Source organism: Neoarius graeffei, chromosome 3, assembly GCF_027579695.1.
Source record: "Neoarius graeffei isolate fNeoGra1 chromosome 3, fNeoGra1.pri, whole genome shotgun sequence".
NCBI lineage: Eukaryota > Metazoa > Chordata > Actinopteri > Siluriformes > Ariidae > Neoarius > Neoarius graeffei.
In genome coordinates this window covers 36,078,409-36,098,463 of record NC_083571.1, presented here as the reverse complement: position 1 = coordinate 36,098,463, position 20,055 = coordinate 36,078,409, and the positions used below count along the sequence as shown (strand labels likewise).

Genomic DNA, 20,055 nt, shown 5'->3' with positions numbered 1-20,055 from the left:
GAGTGTGCAACTCCCTCTGTGTCTCGTGCAGGACAGGTACCCTCACGTGCAAAAATATATAAAGAAAGAAAGATAAATGCAAATCACATGCTTGACTAGACTTGTAAAGACATCATGGTTATATCATTCAGAAGGCGCATCTGTTCTGGCCCCTGTTTGTGTCCCCTTTTTACCTCGTGATGAACAATTATGCAAAACCACCCTCAGCGCATGCCCTCCGTTTAAGACGCTTTGACCCCCGGAGAACAATCACATCACATGCTTTTTTACTCGGACTTTCTTTTCTTTTAACTCGACAACTCCATCGATCTGCTTTGTCGCAGACTTTTCATTGTTTTGCATTGATTTTGGTTTGAGGGAAATATCATACATGCAAATGAAATGAGCAAAGGCGAAATGAGCTCATGCGCACGCCCCTTTAACATGTGTGTATTGCATTGCAGTCGAATTAATGCTTCCTTTATATCTCCTCATGTTTTATACGACAGCAAGGCTATATATAAACATGCAGTCAGTTTGCATGGCAGTATAGCTTTAATGTATATTCAGCATGCAAACCCTTATCAAAAAGAAAAAATACTTCAGGTTCATTTGATTAAGTATACTTAAGTAAAGTTAAAGTATATTTCCTTAAGTATACTTTTGTGTACCAAGTATACTGATATCAATGTACTTACAATAGACTTGTAAGTAAACTAATCTAATACTTCTTGGGACTAAATTGGCCCACTTTTAGTTGATAAAAAGTATACTTTAAGTCTAAGAGAAGTCAACTTTGAGTATACAACTAGTATTTTTTATTTTGTACTGCAAGTATACCACAAGTAAACTTGTAGACAAATATGGTGGTGCTTGAAAGTTAGTGAACCCTTTCGAATTTTCTCTATTTCTGCATAAATATGACCCAAAACATCATCAGATTTTCACACAAGTCCTAAAAGGAGATAAAGAGAACCCAGTTAAACAAATGAGACAAAAATATTATACTTGGCCATTTATTTTTTGAGGAAAATGATCCATTATTACATATCTGTGAGTGGCAAAAGTATGTGAACCTTTGCTTTCAGTATCTGGTGTGACCCCCTTGTGCAGCAATAACTGCAACTAAACGTTTGCGGTAACTGTTGATCAGTCCTGCACACTGGCTTGGAGGAATTTTAGCCCATTCCTCCATACAGAACAGCTTCAACTCTGGGATGTTGGTGGGTTTCCTCACATGACCCAGATAGCAAAAATCAGTTGAATCAACATTGAAATAGCGTTTGGCAGAAAACATTGAAATAATGTTGAAATGATATTGAAAGTGTCACCTTGAATTTGGGTTGAATCAACGTTGAATTTTCAACCCTATCAGCATTGAATCAATAGTGATTCAACCATCATCTAAATAGAAACTTACATTTAAATTTCCGTTGATTTCATGTTGAAATAATATACTGAATCAATGGTGATTCAACCATCATCTAAATGGAAATCGACATGTCATGACACTGAATCGATATCTGTTTGACTATTATCTAAAAGGTACATATGCTAATAAGTATAATTACTTTTATTATTCATTCAGAGTTACTTCATGGGTGTCTATCAGCCTACACAGACAGATCAAACACTGCATACAACCACATACATTCATACATACATATTTGTCAATTACTGAATGAAAAAACAGAAGAGGGATTGTTTGTTATTGTTGTTTTATTGTGTCAGTAACAACAGAAAAAAAAAAAGACTTCAGTCCTGAAGTGGAGGCTGTGGGAGAAGCAGAGGCAACATTTATGTCAGTGCTCATGATAGAACGTTTTGCAGACAGCAAATACTACAAATCACCTCTTACTTTTACAAAACAGCAATTTAGGAATATCAAGTTCACTTACATCCAGTTCCTTTTCTTTCCCCTGACACGCCAAGGGGCGTACCGAAGCCAATTTTTCACCAATTCGCTGAAGGCCTGCTGGGTAAGCCTAGCCATTTCTAGCATAGCAGACCCGCCTCACCTTATGAAAATCACGATAATACAGGTCAGGTTAATTGTCACAGAGGGCTGTCCTTTTATAGCTACCATTTCACTACTACGAAGCCTATACACTTAACCACTATTTTTAACCACACTTACCACAAAGAGGAGAACTGGCCAGTGTTGCTGAAGCAAATTTCTTCAGTTGCAAGCATGGACAGTCTATGGTCGCAAGTCTTGTTGTCAACGGAGCTTGAGCTCTTCTGAAAGTTCTTCTGAGAGACGGTTATTTGGACCATTCCAAATAGCCGCCGGTACGGTAGAAAACGGAGATGTTTGTTTTTCTGTTCGTTTTTTCCTTACATGTTGCACACACAAGATTTGCACATAACCATAAATAATAATCTATTCTTCATAGTTACTTGTGCTCTATTAAAATTCTAAATTAAATAAATGAAATTCAATGAAATATAGGAAACCCCCCTCCCACAAAATGGTCTCACCCAGAGTGCACCCCAGGCTCCTGTCCAGTGGTGCAGTGTATGATGACAACAAAATCAACATATATTCAACATTGATCAAATGTTTCCTTCAACCATTACATTGATTTGAACACATTTTTTCAACTTTTTATTTTATCAGTGGTTGATTAATGGTTGATCCACCATCAGTGTTCAACTATAACTGTAAATCAACCATCTTGACCAAATATCAACATTGAAATAACATCATTTGCTATCTGGGGAGCTGCTCGCTTCAGGTCCTTCCACAACATTTCAATTGGATTAAGGTCAGGACTTTGACTTGGCCATTCCAAAACATTTATTTTATTCTTCTTTAACCATTCTTTGGTAGAACGACTTGTGTGCTTAGGGTCATTGTCTTGCTGCATGACCCACCTTCTCTTGGGATTCAAGAGAAGGGTGTACCCTGCCTCTTGCCCATAGTCAGCTGGGATAGGCTCCAGCTTGCCTGTGACCCTGTAGGACAGGAGAAGCAGCTACAGATAATGGATGGATGGATGAAAGTCCAAAATGTCTTTTAACTCTTCAAGACCAAGGTGTCTTAACTTCCTGTTAGTGATGATGATTAATTAGAGCTGGTACCTTCTCTGTGCACAAAGGGTTTGTTTGACAAGTACAAGTTATTTGGAGGTGAAGCCACTTTGCCAAGGTCTGGAAGAAAACCCAAACTGTCCCCCTCAGCTGAGAGGAAATTGGTTCAGGAACAACCCAGGAACCAGCAAGGCACAGGCCTGCCATGAACTAACTGGAAGTGTCTGGAACACTGTCGACAGTCAGGTGAGTTTTACATCACCATGGACTTAGATGCTGCTGCCCAGGAAAGAGGCTTCTGCTCCAAAATCAACACCTTCAAGCTCAAATAAAGTTTGATCACATGGACAAAGAAAAAGCCTTCTGGAGGAATGTTTTATGGTCAGATGAGAAAGATTGACTTGTTTGGCCACAATGAGCAGACGTACACAGGTGGACAAAGTACCCAACTTCATTACTTAAGTCAAAGTACAGATCCCACTGGTCAAATGTTACTCCGATACAAGTGAAAGTTGTACAGTCAAATTTTTACTTAAGTTAAAGTACTGAAGTACTTCTTTTAAAAATACTTAAGTATTAAAAGTACATTTTCTGTCAACACATTGTTGTATTATTGCCACAACGCTTACAAAACCTAACGCCTCTGAAGCAACCGACTGGATTCACTGACTAACTTGTAGAACCTGTAGAATAAACACCTGGTAGAATGTTACAAAATGAAACACAACTGAACTGAAAAAGAGCCATTGTCATTGTTTTTTTTAGAAAATTGTAACACTTCTCCCCACCCCCACAAACCAGCATGCTAGTTTTCTGACCCAGTTATGGCAGTGTGTGCACATGTACAGTGGTGCTTGAAAGTTTGTGAACCCTTTAGAATTTTCTATATTTCTGCATAAATATGACCTAAAACATCATCAGATTTTCACACAAGTCCTAAAAGTAGATAAACAGAACCCAGTTAAACAAATGAGACAAAAATATTATACTTGGTCATTTATTTATTTAGGAAAATGATCCGATATTACATATCTGTGAGTGGCAAAAGTATGTGAACCTTTGCTTTCAGTATCTGGTGTGACCCCCTTGTGCAGCAATAACTGCAACTAAACGTTTGCGGTAACTGTTGATCAGTCCTGCACACCGGCTTGGAGGAATTTTAGCCCATTCCTCCATACAGAACAGCTTCAACTCTGGGATGTTGGTGGGTTTCCTCATATGAACTGATCGCTTCAGGTCCTTCCACAACATTTCCATTGGATTAAGGTCAGGACTTTGACTTGGCCATTCCAAAACATTAACTTTATTCTTCTTTAACCATTCTTTGGTAGAACGACTTGTGTGCTTAGGGTCGTTGTCTTGCTGCATGACCCATCTTCTCTTGAGATTCAGTTCATGGACAGATGTCCTGACATTTTCCTTTAGAATTCGCTGGTATAATTCAGAATTCATTGTTCCATCAATGATGGCAAGCCGTCCTGGCCCAGATGCAGCAAAACAGGCCCAAACCATGATACTACCACCACCATGTTTCACAGATGGGATAAGGTTCTTATGCTGGAATGCAGTGTTTTCCTTTCTCCAAACATAACGCTTCTCATTTAAACCAAAAGTTCTATTTTGGTCTCCTCTGTCCACAAAACATTGTTCCAATAGCCTTCTGGCTTGTCCACATGCTGTTTAGCAAACTGAAGATGAGCAGCAATGTTCTTTTTGGAGAGCAGTGGCTTTCTCCTTGCAACTCTGTCATGCACACCATTGTTGTTCAGTGTTCTCCTGGTGGTGGACTCATGAACATGAACATTAGTCAATGTGAGAGAGGCCTTCAGTTGCTTAGAAGTTACCCCGGGGTCCTTTGTGACCTCGCCGACTATTACACGCCTTACTCTTGGAGTGATCTTTGTTGGTCGACCACTCCTGGGGAGGGTAACAATGGACTTGAATTTCCTCCATTTGTACACAATCTGTCTGACTGTGGATTGGTGGAGTCCAAACTCTTTAGAGATGGTTTGTAACCTTTTCCAGCCTGATGAGCATCAACAATGCTTTTTCTGAGGTCCTCAGAAATCTCCTTTGTTCGTGCCATGATACACTTCCACAAACATGTGTTGTGAAGATCAGACTTTGATAGATCCCTGTTCTTTAAATAAAACAGGGTGCCCACTCACACCTGATTGTCATCCCATTGATTGAAAACACCTGACTCTAATTTCACCTTCAAATTATCTGCTAATCCTAGAGGTTCACATACTTTTGCCACTCACAGATATGTAATATCGGATCATTTTCCTCAATAAATAAATGACCAAGTATAATATTTTTGTCTCATTTGTTTAACTGGGTTCTCTTTATCTACTTTTAGGACTTGTGTGAAAATCTGATGATGTTTTAGGTCATATTTATGCAGAAATATAGAAAATTCTAAAGGGTTCACAAACTTTCAAGCACCACTGTATGTGTATGTTAATCAGGAAGACAGTGGAATAGCTGTAAATGCAGTTTGCTCAGAAAATAAAAATGACAATCCAACCTGCTTAAAACCCAGGCCCACACGTCTAGCTTAATAACTGCCCAACAGCAACACTGCTTTAAGCGAGACAAAAAAAATACAAGACCATCATCTGACATCAACACAAAAAATTCCAACAATTTGTTGTGACTGACTAGTACAATACTGTCCATCTCACAGGTCTCACACATGCATATATGTGTGTGTGTGTGTGTGTGTGTGTGTGTGTGTGTGTGTGCATTCATGCACATATGAATCTGCCTGTGGAATCATGGTGATTTAATGTTAAGCTAGCTAGTCAGTGAAGTTCCACCTGACATGCTAGTCAACTCTTTTCAAACTCGAAATCATATTGGGTAGCTAACGCTACTAGAAAAAAAAATCTACATTTTGTTTATTTGGCAAGATTATGCTAAAATGTTTTTGAAATCACTTCAGATAAATTAACACTATTCATGTTAGTGTAACTCCGTTTTTACATGCTAACTAACAGCATCCAAGTTACCCTTAGCAAAAAGTAGTATACTTAAAGTTCATTTTATTAAGTATGCTTCAGTATAAGTATAGCAAGTATACTACAGACCATGTACTTTTAGTGTACTAGAAAGTATACAAATTTAATACTTTTTCGGACTAAATTGGAACATTTCAAGTTTATAAAAGTATACTTTAAAGTTCATTTTAAGTTTGCAAAAGTACACTTTAAAGTATACAACAAGTACACTCATCTATATACTATCAATGTACTTGGTATATCCCTCTCGTATGCTTAAAGTATACCACAAGTACACTTATCAATATACTGCCATTGTACTAGTTATATACTTAGTCCCTATTTTTAGTTTATTATTGTATACTTTAAGTATACTGTTATAAATGTTGGTTATTTCACTAGTTTACTTGTTATACTTTAAGTTTGCTTGGCATATTACTTGTAGCTTACTATTTATATACTGGAAATATACTCCTTAAAGTATTCTTAAAGTTTACTCATACTGTATGTACACAAGAGTGTGATGCATTTACAAAATCACAAGACAGAATGTTGAAAACAAGTTTGATATATTTTCAAATATTTCAAAAACAAAGACCTATGAAATCAAGTCCTTCCTTACTGGAGAAAATGAAAGGAAAAAGTGCACATTTGCATGTAAAAATGTAAACAGAATGGTCTCTTGATCAATAAAGTTAAGTCAAAAGTTTTTCTGTTTTTGTGTATGATTTTAAGGTACATAAAGATAATGCAATTGAGCACACATACTATATACTGTAAAGTTTTAAACTCCAGCATTATATTATATTAATATATAAATTAAATGTTAAGCATGAGTCAATGACTTGACCTTATTATGCACTTGGAGCAAGATATACTAAGTATTAGTACTTTGTGGCAGAAAAATGTAAAAAGTATACTTAAGTATAAGTTTTAGTATTAAAGTATAAGTGTAAGTCTTAGTATTAATGTACTTAGTCTTAGACTTTTGTTTATACTTTTCAGTATAAGCCAAGTATACTTCACTATACTATTCTTAAGTATATAAAATATAGTTTATAAAAAGTCAACTTCAAGTATACTTCCTCAGTTTTAGTAAAAAAATAAGTATACTCATAGTACACTTGAATAAACTTCTTTTTGCTAAGGGTAGCTATGTGTTAACGTTAGCCGTGGACAAGGCTATGGCAACTTGGCGGGCAAATCCATAGAAAGTCATTTGACTAACCAGACCGCATAGCTATTACAACATTATCTCTAGCTCTAAAATCACATAAAACTTCATTTCAAGCTTTCTCTTGGAATAAAACGTTTACATCCCTCAATATGCTTCTGCAGGTCGGACAGCGAGTGCTTGTCAGCTGTAATGTGCTCCATTTTAGGCAAACAGAGCAAACATTTAAAACGAAACAACTCTTTATTCCTTTCAGAAAACTGAAACATGGGTTCTAACTATAGCCGTGGGTGCGTGCATTCCCCAACAGAACCGCCTCCTTCCATTCTGCCATCAACTGATCGTGTTATGCTGTGTTCACACTTATAGAGGTTTTCGACCCATGTGACCGTTGCCATGTCAACAAGTAGACGGCGCCATTTTGACGGTCACAAATATGGCAACTACCGGTAGCGATACACTGTTGATCATGACGAAGTCTCACTGTCGAGTATTTTATCCGGCCTAGATGATGCGAGTAAGAAGCGATATCACCAGAAAATCAATGATGCTGGTGTACGTGATCCGTACACGTTACCAGGCTATCTTTTTCTGGCTTTGCAGCGCTGGTGATCTTCCTGACCTGCAGTCAGGCGTGTGGGAAATACCAGGGAAAAAACATCAAAGAAAAAGGAGCGAGATGCAGAAAACACCTTCACTATCCAGCAACGTAGGGCATTTACAGGGCGAGCAGAGGGAGAGGTATTTGCAAAAATTGAGGTTAGCAGGCTTAGAGAACGACGTTTACCTGCTTCCACCAGGATTGTTCACTGACGTATGGAAGTACACGAAGCCCTCGTCTTTACCTGACTTCGGCCCACATGATCTGTATACCTATGTCGTTAAAAACCAGGCTGGGTAACATGCCTACATCAGCGGGTCGTCCCTGGAGCCGGTGGTCGCCATCTTATTACAGCTAAGGTTTGTTCACATTTTCATTTACTTTCGGTCCTCAGGATAAACAAAATGTTATTAAATGTCATTGAAATAACTTCTTAGTCTGTTGAGACATGGCCCGTTATAAATTTGCTGTTACCAGGCAATGACCAAGAACTGTATTATTAGGGTCGGTGTAGTTGTAGCAGTGCACTAGCAGCTAGCTGTTAGCACTAGCTAATGTCAACAACAGTAGCTAGTATGTTACTGTAGCAATGTTTACGTTCAGTCATTTGGATGACTGTTAAAACCTTTCAGTCTCAAGTTTTTCCTTTACTGTATTTACTAGTTTACTGAGCTAGCACGCTCGGGCAGGCTGGGAGCTAGCACGCTCGGGCAGGCTGGGAGCTAGCGCGCTCGGGCAGGCTGGGAGCTAGTGCGCTCGGGCAGGCTGGGAGCGAGTGCGCTAGCTCCCAGCCTGCCCGAGCGAGTGTGCTAGCTCCCAGCCTGCCCGAGTGAGCACGCTCGCTCCCAGCCTGCCCGAGCGTGCTAGCTCCCAGCCTGCCCGAGCGCGTTAGCTCAGTAAACTAGTAAATACAGTAAAGGAAAAACTTGAGACTGAAAGGTTTTAAGTCATCCAAATGACTGAACGTAAACATTGCTACAGTAACATACCAGCTACTATGTTGTTGACATTAGCTAGCTTGACCTTCAAAATGGCGGACACCGGGGCGTCACGTGACCTGTGACGTCACGTCGAAATCCTCTATACCGGTACGAAAGTGGTATAACTGTATCGATACAAAGTATACCGGTACAGTTTAGTGCATCTGTCCACACTAGCGAGAAATGTTTGCGGTTTTCTTTCACGGTAGTTGAAATGCGCGTGCGCGAAGTGTTTCCGTGGTTACCGAGTAACTTCCTTCCGAGAATATATGGCATCCATTATTTCGAGATCTCAAGAAAACAAAACAATTATTCCGTGATCTTGAGAAAACAAAACAATTATTTCATGATCTCAGCTGGATCACTGTATCTCCGTCGGTAGAGACGAAGCCGGGCCAGTCTTCTGCGGAGGTGCCGCGGACTAATTTTGAAATTATCCCTTATTAAAAGACTTAATGCAATCTCTCCCTGTGTCAACCCCTGATCAAAATATTGCCTTATTAGGTGATCGATTATTCCAGACATTCTAATGACCAAAGTTGCGTCTATACAGAATGAGAAATAGCCCTGAAGTCAGCATATCACAAGTCTCTTGGCGCACCTGAATGAACCATTTCTCAGCTGTTTACTCGAGATCATGAAATAATTGTTTTGTTTTCTCGAGATCTCGGAATAACGGTTTTGTTTTCTCGAGATCTCGAATTAGTTGTGTTGTTTTCTCGAGATCCTGAATTAATTATGTCGTTATCTCAGGATAACAAGGTGAATAAAAAAAAAAGGATTATATGAAGGGCCTCTCTCGGCTTCCGTACGGATGAAACAACGTGTGTGTGCTTTTTGTTGTCAATGTACAGTCTGTATTTCTGGTGGTCATTTATTCAGTCGAATCGTATAAAACGCGTGAGGCAGTTGAGAAAGAAACAAACGAATCTCTGTTCTTCACTATTTTATTTAGAGATGACATCGATTGAGGTGTGACTTTGCGCATGCGCATTATATTTGTATCGATACAGAGCCGCTTCATCTGTCCACACTACAGCGAAGCGCTACAGTACCGATACTGTACCAGTACGAAACCCATACATTTGTGGGTTTCGTACCGATACAGTTATACCGCTACAGTACCGGTATAGTTGCTAGTGTGGACAGGTGTTGCGGTACGAAAGTAGTTTCGTATCGGTACAAAATCCCTAGTGTGGACGGTATTAAATAATGCTGCTGAGAAATCACTGAACTTGATTTTATACAGTCTCTGGACGTGACCTGAACCTAGTGATTACTGATCGGCTGTCTCAGTGTCACCTGTGAAAAAAAAAATCACGTTTTAGAAAAGAAAAGAAAAAACATCCACTTTCAAAGCTGCTTCATAGTAACGAGTAACGAGGACCTTGATAGAAATGTAGTGGAGTGAAAAGTACGATATTTGCCTTTCAAATGTAATGAAGTTAAAGCCATAAGTTGCCAAAAAAATAACACTCAAGTAAAGTACAGATTCTCAAAAAGTGTACTTAAGTACAGTACTCAAGTAAATGTACTTCGTTACTCTCCACTTCTGAACGTACAGAGGAACACTGGACTAACTGTGAAGCATCTGGTAAGTGGATGGAATAATGAAGAAATCTTCAACACGACCTCAAACTATCAGCTAGATCGAAACCTGGATACAACTGGGTGTTCTAACAGGACAATGACCCCAAACACATATCAAAGCTTATGCACCAAATTCTCATTTGTTTTTCTGTTAAAGATGTGTGTTGTACCATCATGCTGCCACAGAAAAAGATCATAGAAATCACTGAAAGCCTGATATGGCCATGATGTTCCCAGTGACCTGTCCACGTCCATGATGATCTGACCGCAACTCAATATAACCTTACACGTACATATATATCTTTAGGCTAATAAGCTAGTTCCTGCTTGTTGAAGAACTGACTTTCATATCTAAGTCCTGAACATGTTCTTATCTGCTCGAGTCGTGTTGGGGAATTTTCCGAGCCTGGATCAGAGAACCTCAGAGATCCATCAGGAGTTTGTGTTCTCTTCTTTTCTCTGCTTCGCTCTTAATGACTCAGAACAACACTGATTCACTTTGAAGTGATTCTTTCGACTCTTTGATTCTCTTATTCAAAGAGCAAATCAGAGCAAGGAGCTGTGAGAGGTGACCCACTGCGGCTGAGGGGGGCAGGGCGGGGCGAAGCTTGATGAGGGGGCAGGGCTGATGCACAGATGTGCAACACATCTGCCTTGTTTTCCTTTCAAACCTGCACATGTTCTCTTTATTACATTTACACCAAAGTATTTGTCTAAATGCACTATTTAGCACCATAAAAAGTTCTTTAGTTCTAAAGGTTCGATGTAGAACCCCTTAAGGGTTCTCTTTTTTGAAAATGTTTTCAGTAGAACCCCTAAAACTGCTCCTCAAGGGTTCTTTGTCACCAAGAGATGTTTTAAAAAAAACTTATAAATGGAAAACTGTATATTGTTTGTAGGTTTGTTGTTTAGTGGAACCCTACGACAGCGATACTTAATTTCACAAAAACTTTGAAGTCGAACTTATTTGAAAGAGTTCATCAAGGGTTCTTTGTCTGGTTGATTGCTTCTACTTTAAACTTCACCATGCATTGGTTTTGTTTTTTGTTCATCCTTCGAGAGAAACAGAGGAGTTCTTTTTGACAAAGCCTTTGAAAGGCTAGAACCATTAACCTTTCAAAGAACAATCAAAGAACCTTTGAAGATCTCTGTTCAGAGTGATGAGAAGGGGTCTGGATTTATTTTAACCTATATTGATATCTATTTCTTCTTTCAAGAGAAACATGAAGGATTCTGTGTAGAACCCTTTACAGAACTGAGTTCTCTTTGATATATGGTTTGAAGTAGCACCCCTTTGAAATGCTAGAACCATTAACCATCAAAAAAAAAAAGGCTTTGAAGGACCCTTTTTAAAAGTGCCTTGGTTTAAATTGGGTTTTTAATAAAATTCCTCTTGGTAAATGGAGAACCCTAATTGATTATTTTTTCAGATGTTTGATCAACTGAGAACTCCCTATTAGTCTTTGGTTTGTTCTTTGGTGGAACCTTACACCAGAGGATTCTCTTTTAAATAAAAAGGTTTCAAGATGCATTATACTGTTAAAAGGGTTCCTCATGAAGGGTCTTTGGAATGTTTCTCCTTTAACCTTCGCCCTGTACTATTCTTCTTCTTCTGCTTCAAACTCAGACTGATCTTTTATCGTAAAAGTTAACATACAGGAGTATAGGTCATAACAAATGGGCTCCAACAACACCAAGGGGTCCAACAACAATCACAGAGCTACTGATCGTTTGATGGGAATAGCCTTCTCATCTTCCACTCTCTGAGTAATCTCTGTCTGTATCCTCTTAGAGGGATACCATTTTCATCAACTGGGTTACTCCAAAAATAACACTCCATAACAACCATATTCATCTTCTTGGTCCACTTTTTTTCTCATCGCAGTCACTTGATGATGATCAGGCCCACCCTGCGGGTCAGCGAGACACCTACTGGGTGAGGGACCTTCACCATTGGTTCCAGCCCTGTTCATGCCATTATTTACATTATTTTTAATAGACATTTCACTCATAACTGAGGTGTGTTTTAAGGTTACCACCAACCGGTATTTTTGTTGAGACGCCATCTCTAGGAGGGATATCAACCAAGATTAAAGGGCCCCTCCTATGCATAAGCCTTGGATATGTCCCACCGGGTACCAACCCAGTATTTCTCCGCCGTGGGGTATTGGACTACTCTTTGTCTGGCCTCTTACCTTCAACCTATCTGGCTTGGGTGGCCTTACTAGGAGCATTTGCTCCCGCCAACATAGCTCTCAGGATCATTGAGGCACGTAAGGCCCACCACCAAGACTATTATTATTATTATTATTATTATTATTATCCATCCATCCATCCATTATTTGTAGCCGCTTATCCTGTTCTACAGGATTGCAGGCAAGCTGGAGCCTATCCCAGCTGACTATGGGTGAGAGGTGGGGTACACCCTGGACAAGTCGCCAGGTTAGCTGACACATAGACACAAACAACCATTCACACTCACGGTCAATTTAGAGCCACCAATTAACCTAACCTGCATGTCTTTGGACTGTGAGGGAAACCGGAGCAGACACGGGGAGAACATGCAAACTCCACACAGAATGGTCCTTGCCGGCCACTGGGCTCGAACCCAGAACCTTCTTGCTGTGAGGCAACAGTGCTGACCACGACACCACCGTGCCGCCCCATTATTATCCATCCATCCATTATCTGTAGCCGCTTATCTTGTACACGGTCGCGGGCAAGCTGGAGCCGATCCCAGCTGACTATGGGCGAGAGGCAGGGTACACCCTGGACAAATCACCAGGTCATCGCAGGGCTGACACAGAGACACACAACCATTCACACTCACATTCACACCTACGGTCAATTTAGAGTCACCAGTTAACCTAACCTGCATGTCTTTGGACTGTGGGGGAAACCGGAGCACCCAGAGGAAACCCACGCGGACACGGGAGAACATGCAAATTCCACACAGAAAAGCCCTCGCCAGCCGCTGGGCTCGAACCCAGAACCTTCTTGCTGTGAGACGACAGTGCTAACCACTACACCACCGTGCCGCCCCATTATTATTATTATTATTATCATAATATTTGTCCCTCAGTAGAAACCTTACAGGCTCTGTGTGGAACCATACATCAGAAGAGTTCTCTTTGGGGTTTAAAGTAGAAGCCCTTTCAAAGGCTCAAATCATCAACTATCCAAAGAACCTTTGGAGAACCATTCTTTTTTTTTTTTTTGAGATTGTAGGGCGACCGAGAGTGGAAAGATGAATAATTCCTCAAAGAAGTCTAATTTTCGGGGCGGCACGGTGGTGTAGTGGTTAGCGCTGTCGCCTCCCAGCAAGAAGGTCCGGGTTCGAGCCCCGTGGCCGGCGAGGGCCTTTCTGTGTGGAGTTTGCATGTTCTCCCCGTGTCCGCATGGGTTTCCTCCGGGTGCTCCGGTTTCCCCCACAGTCCAAAGACATGCAGGTTAGGTTAACTGGTGACTCTAAATTGACCGTAGGTGTGAATGTGAGTGTGAATGGTTGTCTAAGTGTCAGCCCTGTGATGACCTGGCGACTTGTCCAGGGTGTACCCCGCCTTTCGCCCGTAGTCAGCTGGGATAGGCTCCAGCTAGAGATAATGAGATGAGATGAGATGAGATAAATGGAGACCCATGGCCACCTAGCACTTGTTTGAAAGATTAGAACCATGAACCATCTAAAGAACCTTTGAGGAACCCTGTAGTGAAGTTTCACCTCCACGTGCAAAAAAAAAAAAAGTTTTCTTTCATCTCTCTCGAAGCCCCACCCACTTCCTCTTCTTCTTCCCGTTCGCTTCCACCTGCTGCCGTCGCGCGCCACTTCACGGTTCCCTCCAGGTCGCGCGCTTTTCCATAGGCGGAGCGCGCGCGAGCTTTTTATTTATTTATTTATTTATTCCCCCCCACCACCACCACCACCTCACAATCTCTTCCTTCTTTTCTTCACTACGACCTGCACAGAATTCTGTCTTTTGCACGTTTTTTTCCCCCTTTCGCTCGTGCAGCACTTTTTATTTATTTATTTATTTACACGTAGATGCGCGCGCGCGCGTGTGAATGGGATGGATGACGGATGATGAGCGAGAGATGAAACTGTCAGATCATCAAAGGCGAAGGAGGATCAAACAGCCGAGGAGTTAACGGGTCAAACGGGAGATCAGTGAACCGGGGGGTGGGTGGGGGGCTCATTTGCATACGTCAAGAGCGCGCTTCATTTGCATACGGGACGTATTTAAAGGCTCGTGCTTCAGTAATAAGGAGTCTTATTAATCAGACTCGGACACACGGACGCGCACACGCACGCACGCACGCGCGCGTCTCCGGTAACTTTTCTCGGTATGATGGGTGCACTCGCGCTTGGTGGTCCCAGCAGCAGCAGCAGCGGATTCTCTTCACACGTCTCCAGCATCGCGACTCCCGGTTCTCTCCTCCTGCACGCGCACCTGGCCCCGGCGGCGGAGCGGCTCTCGCGCAGCGCGCTCTCACCCCCCGCAGAGTTCGCGCACCTCCGCGGCGTCCTGCGGCGGCGGCAGCTTTACTGTAGAACCGGATTCCATCTGGAGATCCTGCAGGACGGAACCGTGCAGGGCACGAGGAAGGACCACAGCAGATTCGGTACGGAGAGAAAAAACAAAACTATTATTATTATTATTATTATTATTATTATCTACAGTGCCGGTGAGTAGCTTTAGAATAAAGCGTTAAAGCTCCTTCACACACACACACACACACACACACACAGATTTCTATCCTCAAGTTCGAAGACTTGTGCGCTCCAAGAAGGTCCCATCCCATCTCAGAATATTTCCGAGTGTTATTATTCTGTGGATGAATTTCTCAAGATTATAAAAGCAGGGAATATTTTGCGCTCCTCTGAAATAAGAGCGCACACACACACCTTCCGTTTGTACCTTTCACCTTTAAAGGACTACTGAGTACCCTTTACTCCCAGGTAAAAGATGACCCCCTGATGGTAGGGTACTTCTGGCATCATGATGAAGAAAAGTACTCTTTGGGGTATATAAGGTGCACAATAAATGGAAAAGGTTGGAAGGTTTATTTAGGTCAATCATATAAATGTGAATGAGTATAAAAGGGCACTAAGTGTACTCTTTTTTAATATTATTGCTGGGGTGGAACAGTTAAAGCTACAGCTTTAGTGTGTGTTTAAAAATACCTTTAAAATTTGAAGATATTAAAGGAAGAGTACCATTAAAAAGGAAAAGTACTTTTTTCTTCTTCTTCACATCTTTATTTTATTTTGTAGCTTCGTCTATACAGTTTAATATTATTGCTGTATTTCCTCACTTGATAGATTTCCACCTTCCTTCCTTCCTTCCTTCCTTCCTTCCTTCCTTCCTTCCTTCCTTCCTTCCTTCCTTCTTTCAGCTCCTTTGTTTGAACTGTTGGTGTTCTCTATAATATAAACTAAACCCCTATCTTTACTGTTTTTTCTCCTCTCTTACAGCTATCCTGGAGTTCATCAGCCTGGCTGTGGGGTTGGTGAGCATCCGTGGTGTCGATAGCGGCTTCTACTTGGCCATGGACAGCAAAGGACATCTGTATGGCTCGGTGAGTGTCCTCCTAGTCCTCCTTGAAAACAAATTACATTCGCTCTGCTTAATTAATTATTAATTAACTGGAACTCTAACCTAACACGATCACATAAGGTAATAATCCGAATCAACCAACAGGGGGCAGACGTAAAGTCACCTTGCCTCTAAATCCTTACTTTTCTTCTTACGTTCTGCAGGAAAAGCTGACGGCAGAGTGTGTTTTCCATGAACACTTTGAGGAGAACTGGTACAACACATACTCGTCCAACCTTTACCGGCATGGCGAGCAAGGGCCGCGTTACTTTGTTGCTCTAAACAAAGACGGCACTTCACGAGATGGTGCTCGATCCAGGAGGTACCAGCGCTTCACGCACTTCCTCCCACGACCTGTTGATCCTGACCGTGTGCCCGAGCTTTACAAAGACATCCTGGGACAAAGCTGATCTCAGCAATGCTGAATATCAAAGAAAGCCCTTCGGATCGGGGCATAAAAAGGTTGCTCCAGCTTAGGAGATACACTCCTGGAATGATCTGCCATTTTGGTGGGTACAATTGAGCAGATAATGCAGCTAGCTCAAAACAACAGAACCAAACATCCATAAATCCCTTTGTTCTGGAGGAGAGACGGTCAATCTGGTTGAACAGGACAGACTCCAGGACGGATTTGTCATCATTTGGGGTACGAAGGTCTAATTGTTGGACCTGAAGTTCACCAAACATCAATCACAGCCCTTGTTTTTGGAGATGTGAAGATTACTCTAACGGGCTGTATGGCTGTAGGGAGGCAGAAAAAATATCTGTCCTTATTTGGTGCAGAAAATGAACCATTTGTCCGCCTGGGGCAAAAATGTTGGACCGCTAACATCCACAACGTCCATGTGTTGTCCTAGTTGGTGCATAAATTGTCTCTGTGGTTGAGAAGAAGTCCAGGAAAGATCTATTATCTCCACAGAACCCTTCATCCTGGAGTGTAAATGGCCATGACATGTCAATGCACTTCCAGAATGATCCACACTATTCTAGAGTTAAATTGAGCCAATAATCAGCTTGTTGGACATAAAGGATGTTATACATCCTTACATGACCCGAAGAGTATCAATCACAATCCTTACCATGATTTCAGACAAAACCTGGGCAAAGGCTCATGTGACATGCTAGCAAACTTTGAGATACCAAGTCAAATTTATTCAAGAGATCAGGTCAAATGGACGGTTTCAGATAACGAGGATGGAGCTTCTTCTGGGAAGACGTTAATACTTCTGGAACATTCCTTAAAACAAGGACATTGTTCGACACTCCTGATTCTTGAAAATGGAAACGGACATTGATATTTTGGACCAAGAAAAAGTTTCCTGTTCAAGCAGCATCCTTTGGGTTCTGGAAGACGATGGGACAAGCCATGACCTACAAGTACGACTGAACTTTTTGGAAAGCTTCTGAAGGAATTTCCATCACTGTCAGGACTCTGCTCTGTTCAAACACTGGCATATCAAACAACCTCTACCAAACATTTCATTTGTAGTCTATAATTTATGTGTTTTTTTTTTTTAAATACACATATTTATTTTATATATTTATTTATTTCCAAAGTATATTTTTTACAGGTCTGTAGAATGTTTTTAAAAAATTATTTTCAAGACACTGAATTATCCTGAAAGTATTTTCATATCAGAGTTTTCGAGCTGGCTTGACTCTAAGAATTTTGCTCTAGTCTCGTTTTCACAGCCATGCTTGGTTTGTTTCCCATTTTCTCATGATACACACAAAACAAGGTCTTTCCAGAATGTTCTGGAGCCCATTCAGGAATTAAAGACGGTTCAAACGATTTCAAATGGTTTGGTCTCTTCTTTCTGCAGGACTGCAAGGTCAGAGGTGAAAGGTTATTGAATATCTGATTAGGGACAAAAGGATGGGAAGATGTTAAATAAGGAGGAGAGGTTTATACGGAGTATGGAGGCGGACTTAACTGATTAGAATTGATGCTTTTTTCAATGAACATGTTACGATGGCTTGCGAAAACAAAGCAGGATGTTTTATCTCTCTCTGGTCTGATGGATGGTCTTTAAAGGACAGCAGGTTGTTAAAAGGAAAGGAACAACAACAAAAAACCAACACACCAATGCTGAAGCTATTTCAATGCAACCTTCTGGAGTGATACAGATTTAGACTTTAATAGTTCTAAAATAGCATAAAAAATGTAAAAAAAAGTTCAAGATTTTTATCCTGGGTGCACATAAGGAGCTGTTGATGGAAGGAGTCTCCAGTGTCAGCACTTTGTAACAGTAACAGTCAGAGGTAAAGCTGTAACTTTTTAAAGTTTTCCAACATCTTATGCTTCTGATGGAGTTTATGCTTCTTTGCGGTTTCTCGGTAACATGACAATAAAACAAAAACAAACAACTTCAAGAGTGAGAATAAAGAGAGGCTGGCAAGGGAATGGCTGTTTACAGCTGCTATAACGGACGTGACAACAGGAACTAATTCATTTCATGGACGTTACACAACATTAAATGTAACAATAAATGGACAAAAAAGTACATCATTCTGTAATATATTCTGGTCTTGATCAGTTCTGGTGTTAAACCATTTAACACATCCTTACTGTTACTCCAGGTGTCTGGAGAACTGCTTTAGCATCTAGATTCGTAAAGCAGTCTCAAGGTTCTAGAGTGGATTGCTCATAAATCATAAGAGTTTTATTGTGTTTCTATTGTCACTGTTTTTTTACAAATCCCAATCTGGAAGGAGGTGGGGTCAGAGGTCAGGGTCAACCATTGTACACCGGTATTGAGCAGTTTGGAGCAGTTTGAGGCTTAGAGACCTTGCTTCACGGCCTAACAGTAGTTCTCTGGCTGTTCCACGACTGTGATAGGCTTCATCTTAGGAGGACTTTCTAGAACTTTATCCATCATCTACATTAAAGGTTCCTCAAAGTGCAAATCATACATCATCATGTGTAAAGCTTTATATTTTGTCAAAGTCAAAGGGAAAGACATCACAGTGGACACCATTCTGACTCATCCCAGTTAGAATGCCGATTAAAGCCTCACTCACAACCCGCTGTACGTGCTGCTACGGGTGGTCTACGGTAAAAAAATTGGCAAAAACGTGCTTGAGACCTGTGTGACGCTTGCATGTGTTCAGCACCGTAGAAGATCGCAGATTGGCCGTGGAGACGTTTTGGTCCTGCACATGCAAATTCTACGGGTCTTGCGACAAATCAAGAACGCTTACACTATGTACGGGACCCATACTCATTTTGTACACCTGAACCAAGTCAGCAGTGCGGCTAGTAGGGACTTTTTGCGATGACAGTAAGATGCATGAGTGATGCACGGTCATTGTATGAGTGACGCGCCTCAGAAATACTACACAAGTATTCCACTTGCTATTTGTGCGGTGTGCAAGACAGAAGTGCATCTCACTTTCTACCTCTATGTGTGGTGTGCACGCAGCGCACGCGACCTGCACGCGACACAAGGGGCAAGACTCTGGGTTTATGTATTGGGGAGGAACCAAGGAACTGATCATGTAGCATGTAGCATTGTAGAAGGGAAGAAGACCATCTCATTTGCTGTTTTTATTTGAGTATATGTTAATTTACCATGCAAACGTCAAATAATAAAACATGAGTATAAGGGAATAACACATTTTATTACACTGTAAAAAATCCCAACTAAATAGCCCAACAGTTTGAGCACTGAAACACACTTTGACTCCGAGCTACTGTCCTGCCCCTACTCCTGCTGAGTGGTGGGACGGGGTGTCGGGATGTCCTTGTTCTTATCACTGAGCATGGCACAATGGCCTGACAGCGATGATGGGATTGCAATGTCCTCACTTCTGGGAGTCGTTAGCTGAAACATACATGAAAATCAGCATATATAATATTAATTACATAAGCATATAGATACTGAAATGAATGTTTAAAGCATGTGTATTTACCTGTGAAAATACCTCTGGCGGGGTGCTGTGCCTTCTGCCGGCTTGAAGGCATACTTCTCCCTGTCCATGCAGGGCTCGCCAGTGCTGCTACCATCATCATCAGATACGCTGATTTTATACCCACTCCTGGCTTGCATCACAAAGTTATGAGTGATTGTAACGTGCTAATCACATGCATCACACACACTTCACA

General features: G+C 41.2%; 1 protein-coding gene across 1 annotated transcript; it reads left to right on the top strand.

The window, feature by feature from the left end:
• The first annotated feature begins 14,699 nt into the window (after positions 1-14,699).
• Positions 14,700-16,360, top strand: fgf20a (fibroblast growth factor 20a). Its single transcript, XM_060915883.1, has 3 exons — positions 14,700-14,976; positions 15,830-15,933; positions 16,115-16,360. Exons 1-3 carry the CDS (start codon positions 14,700-14,702, stop codon positions 16,358-16,360), a joined length of 627 nt encoding a protein of 208 aa, XP_060771866.1.
• Positions 16,361-20,055: the final 3,695 nt, after the last annotated feature.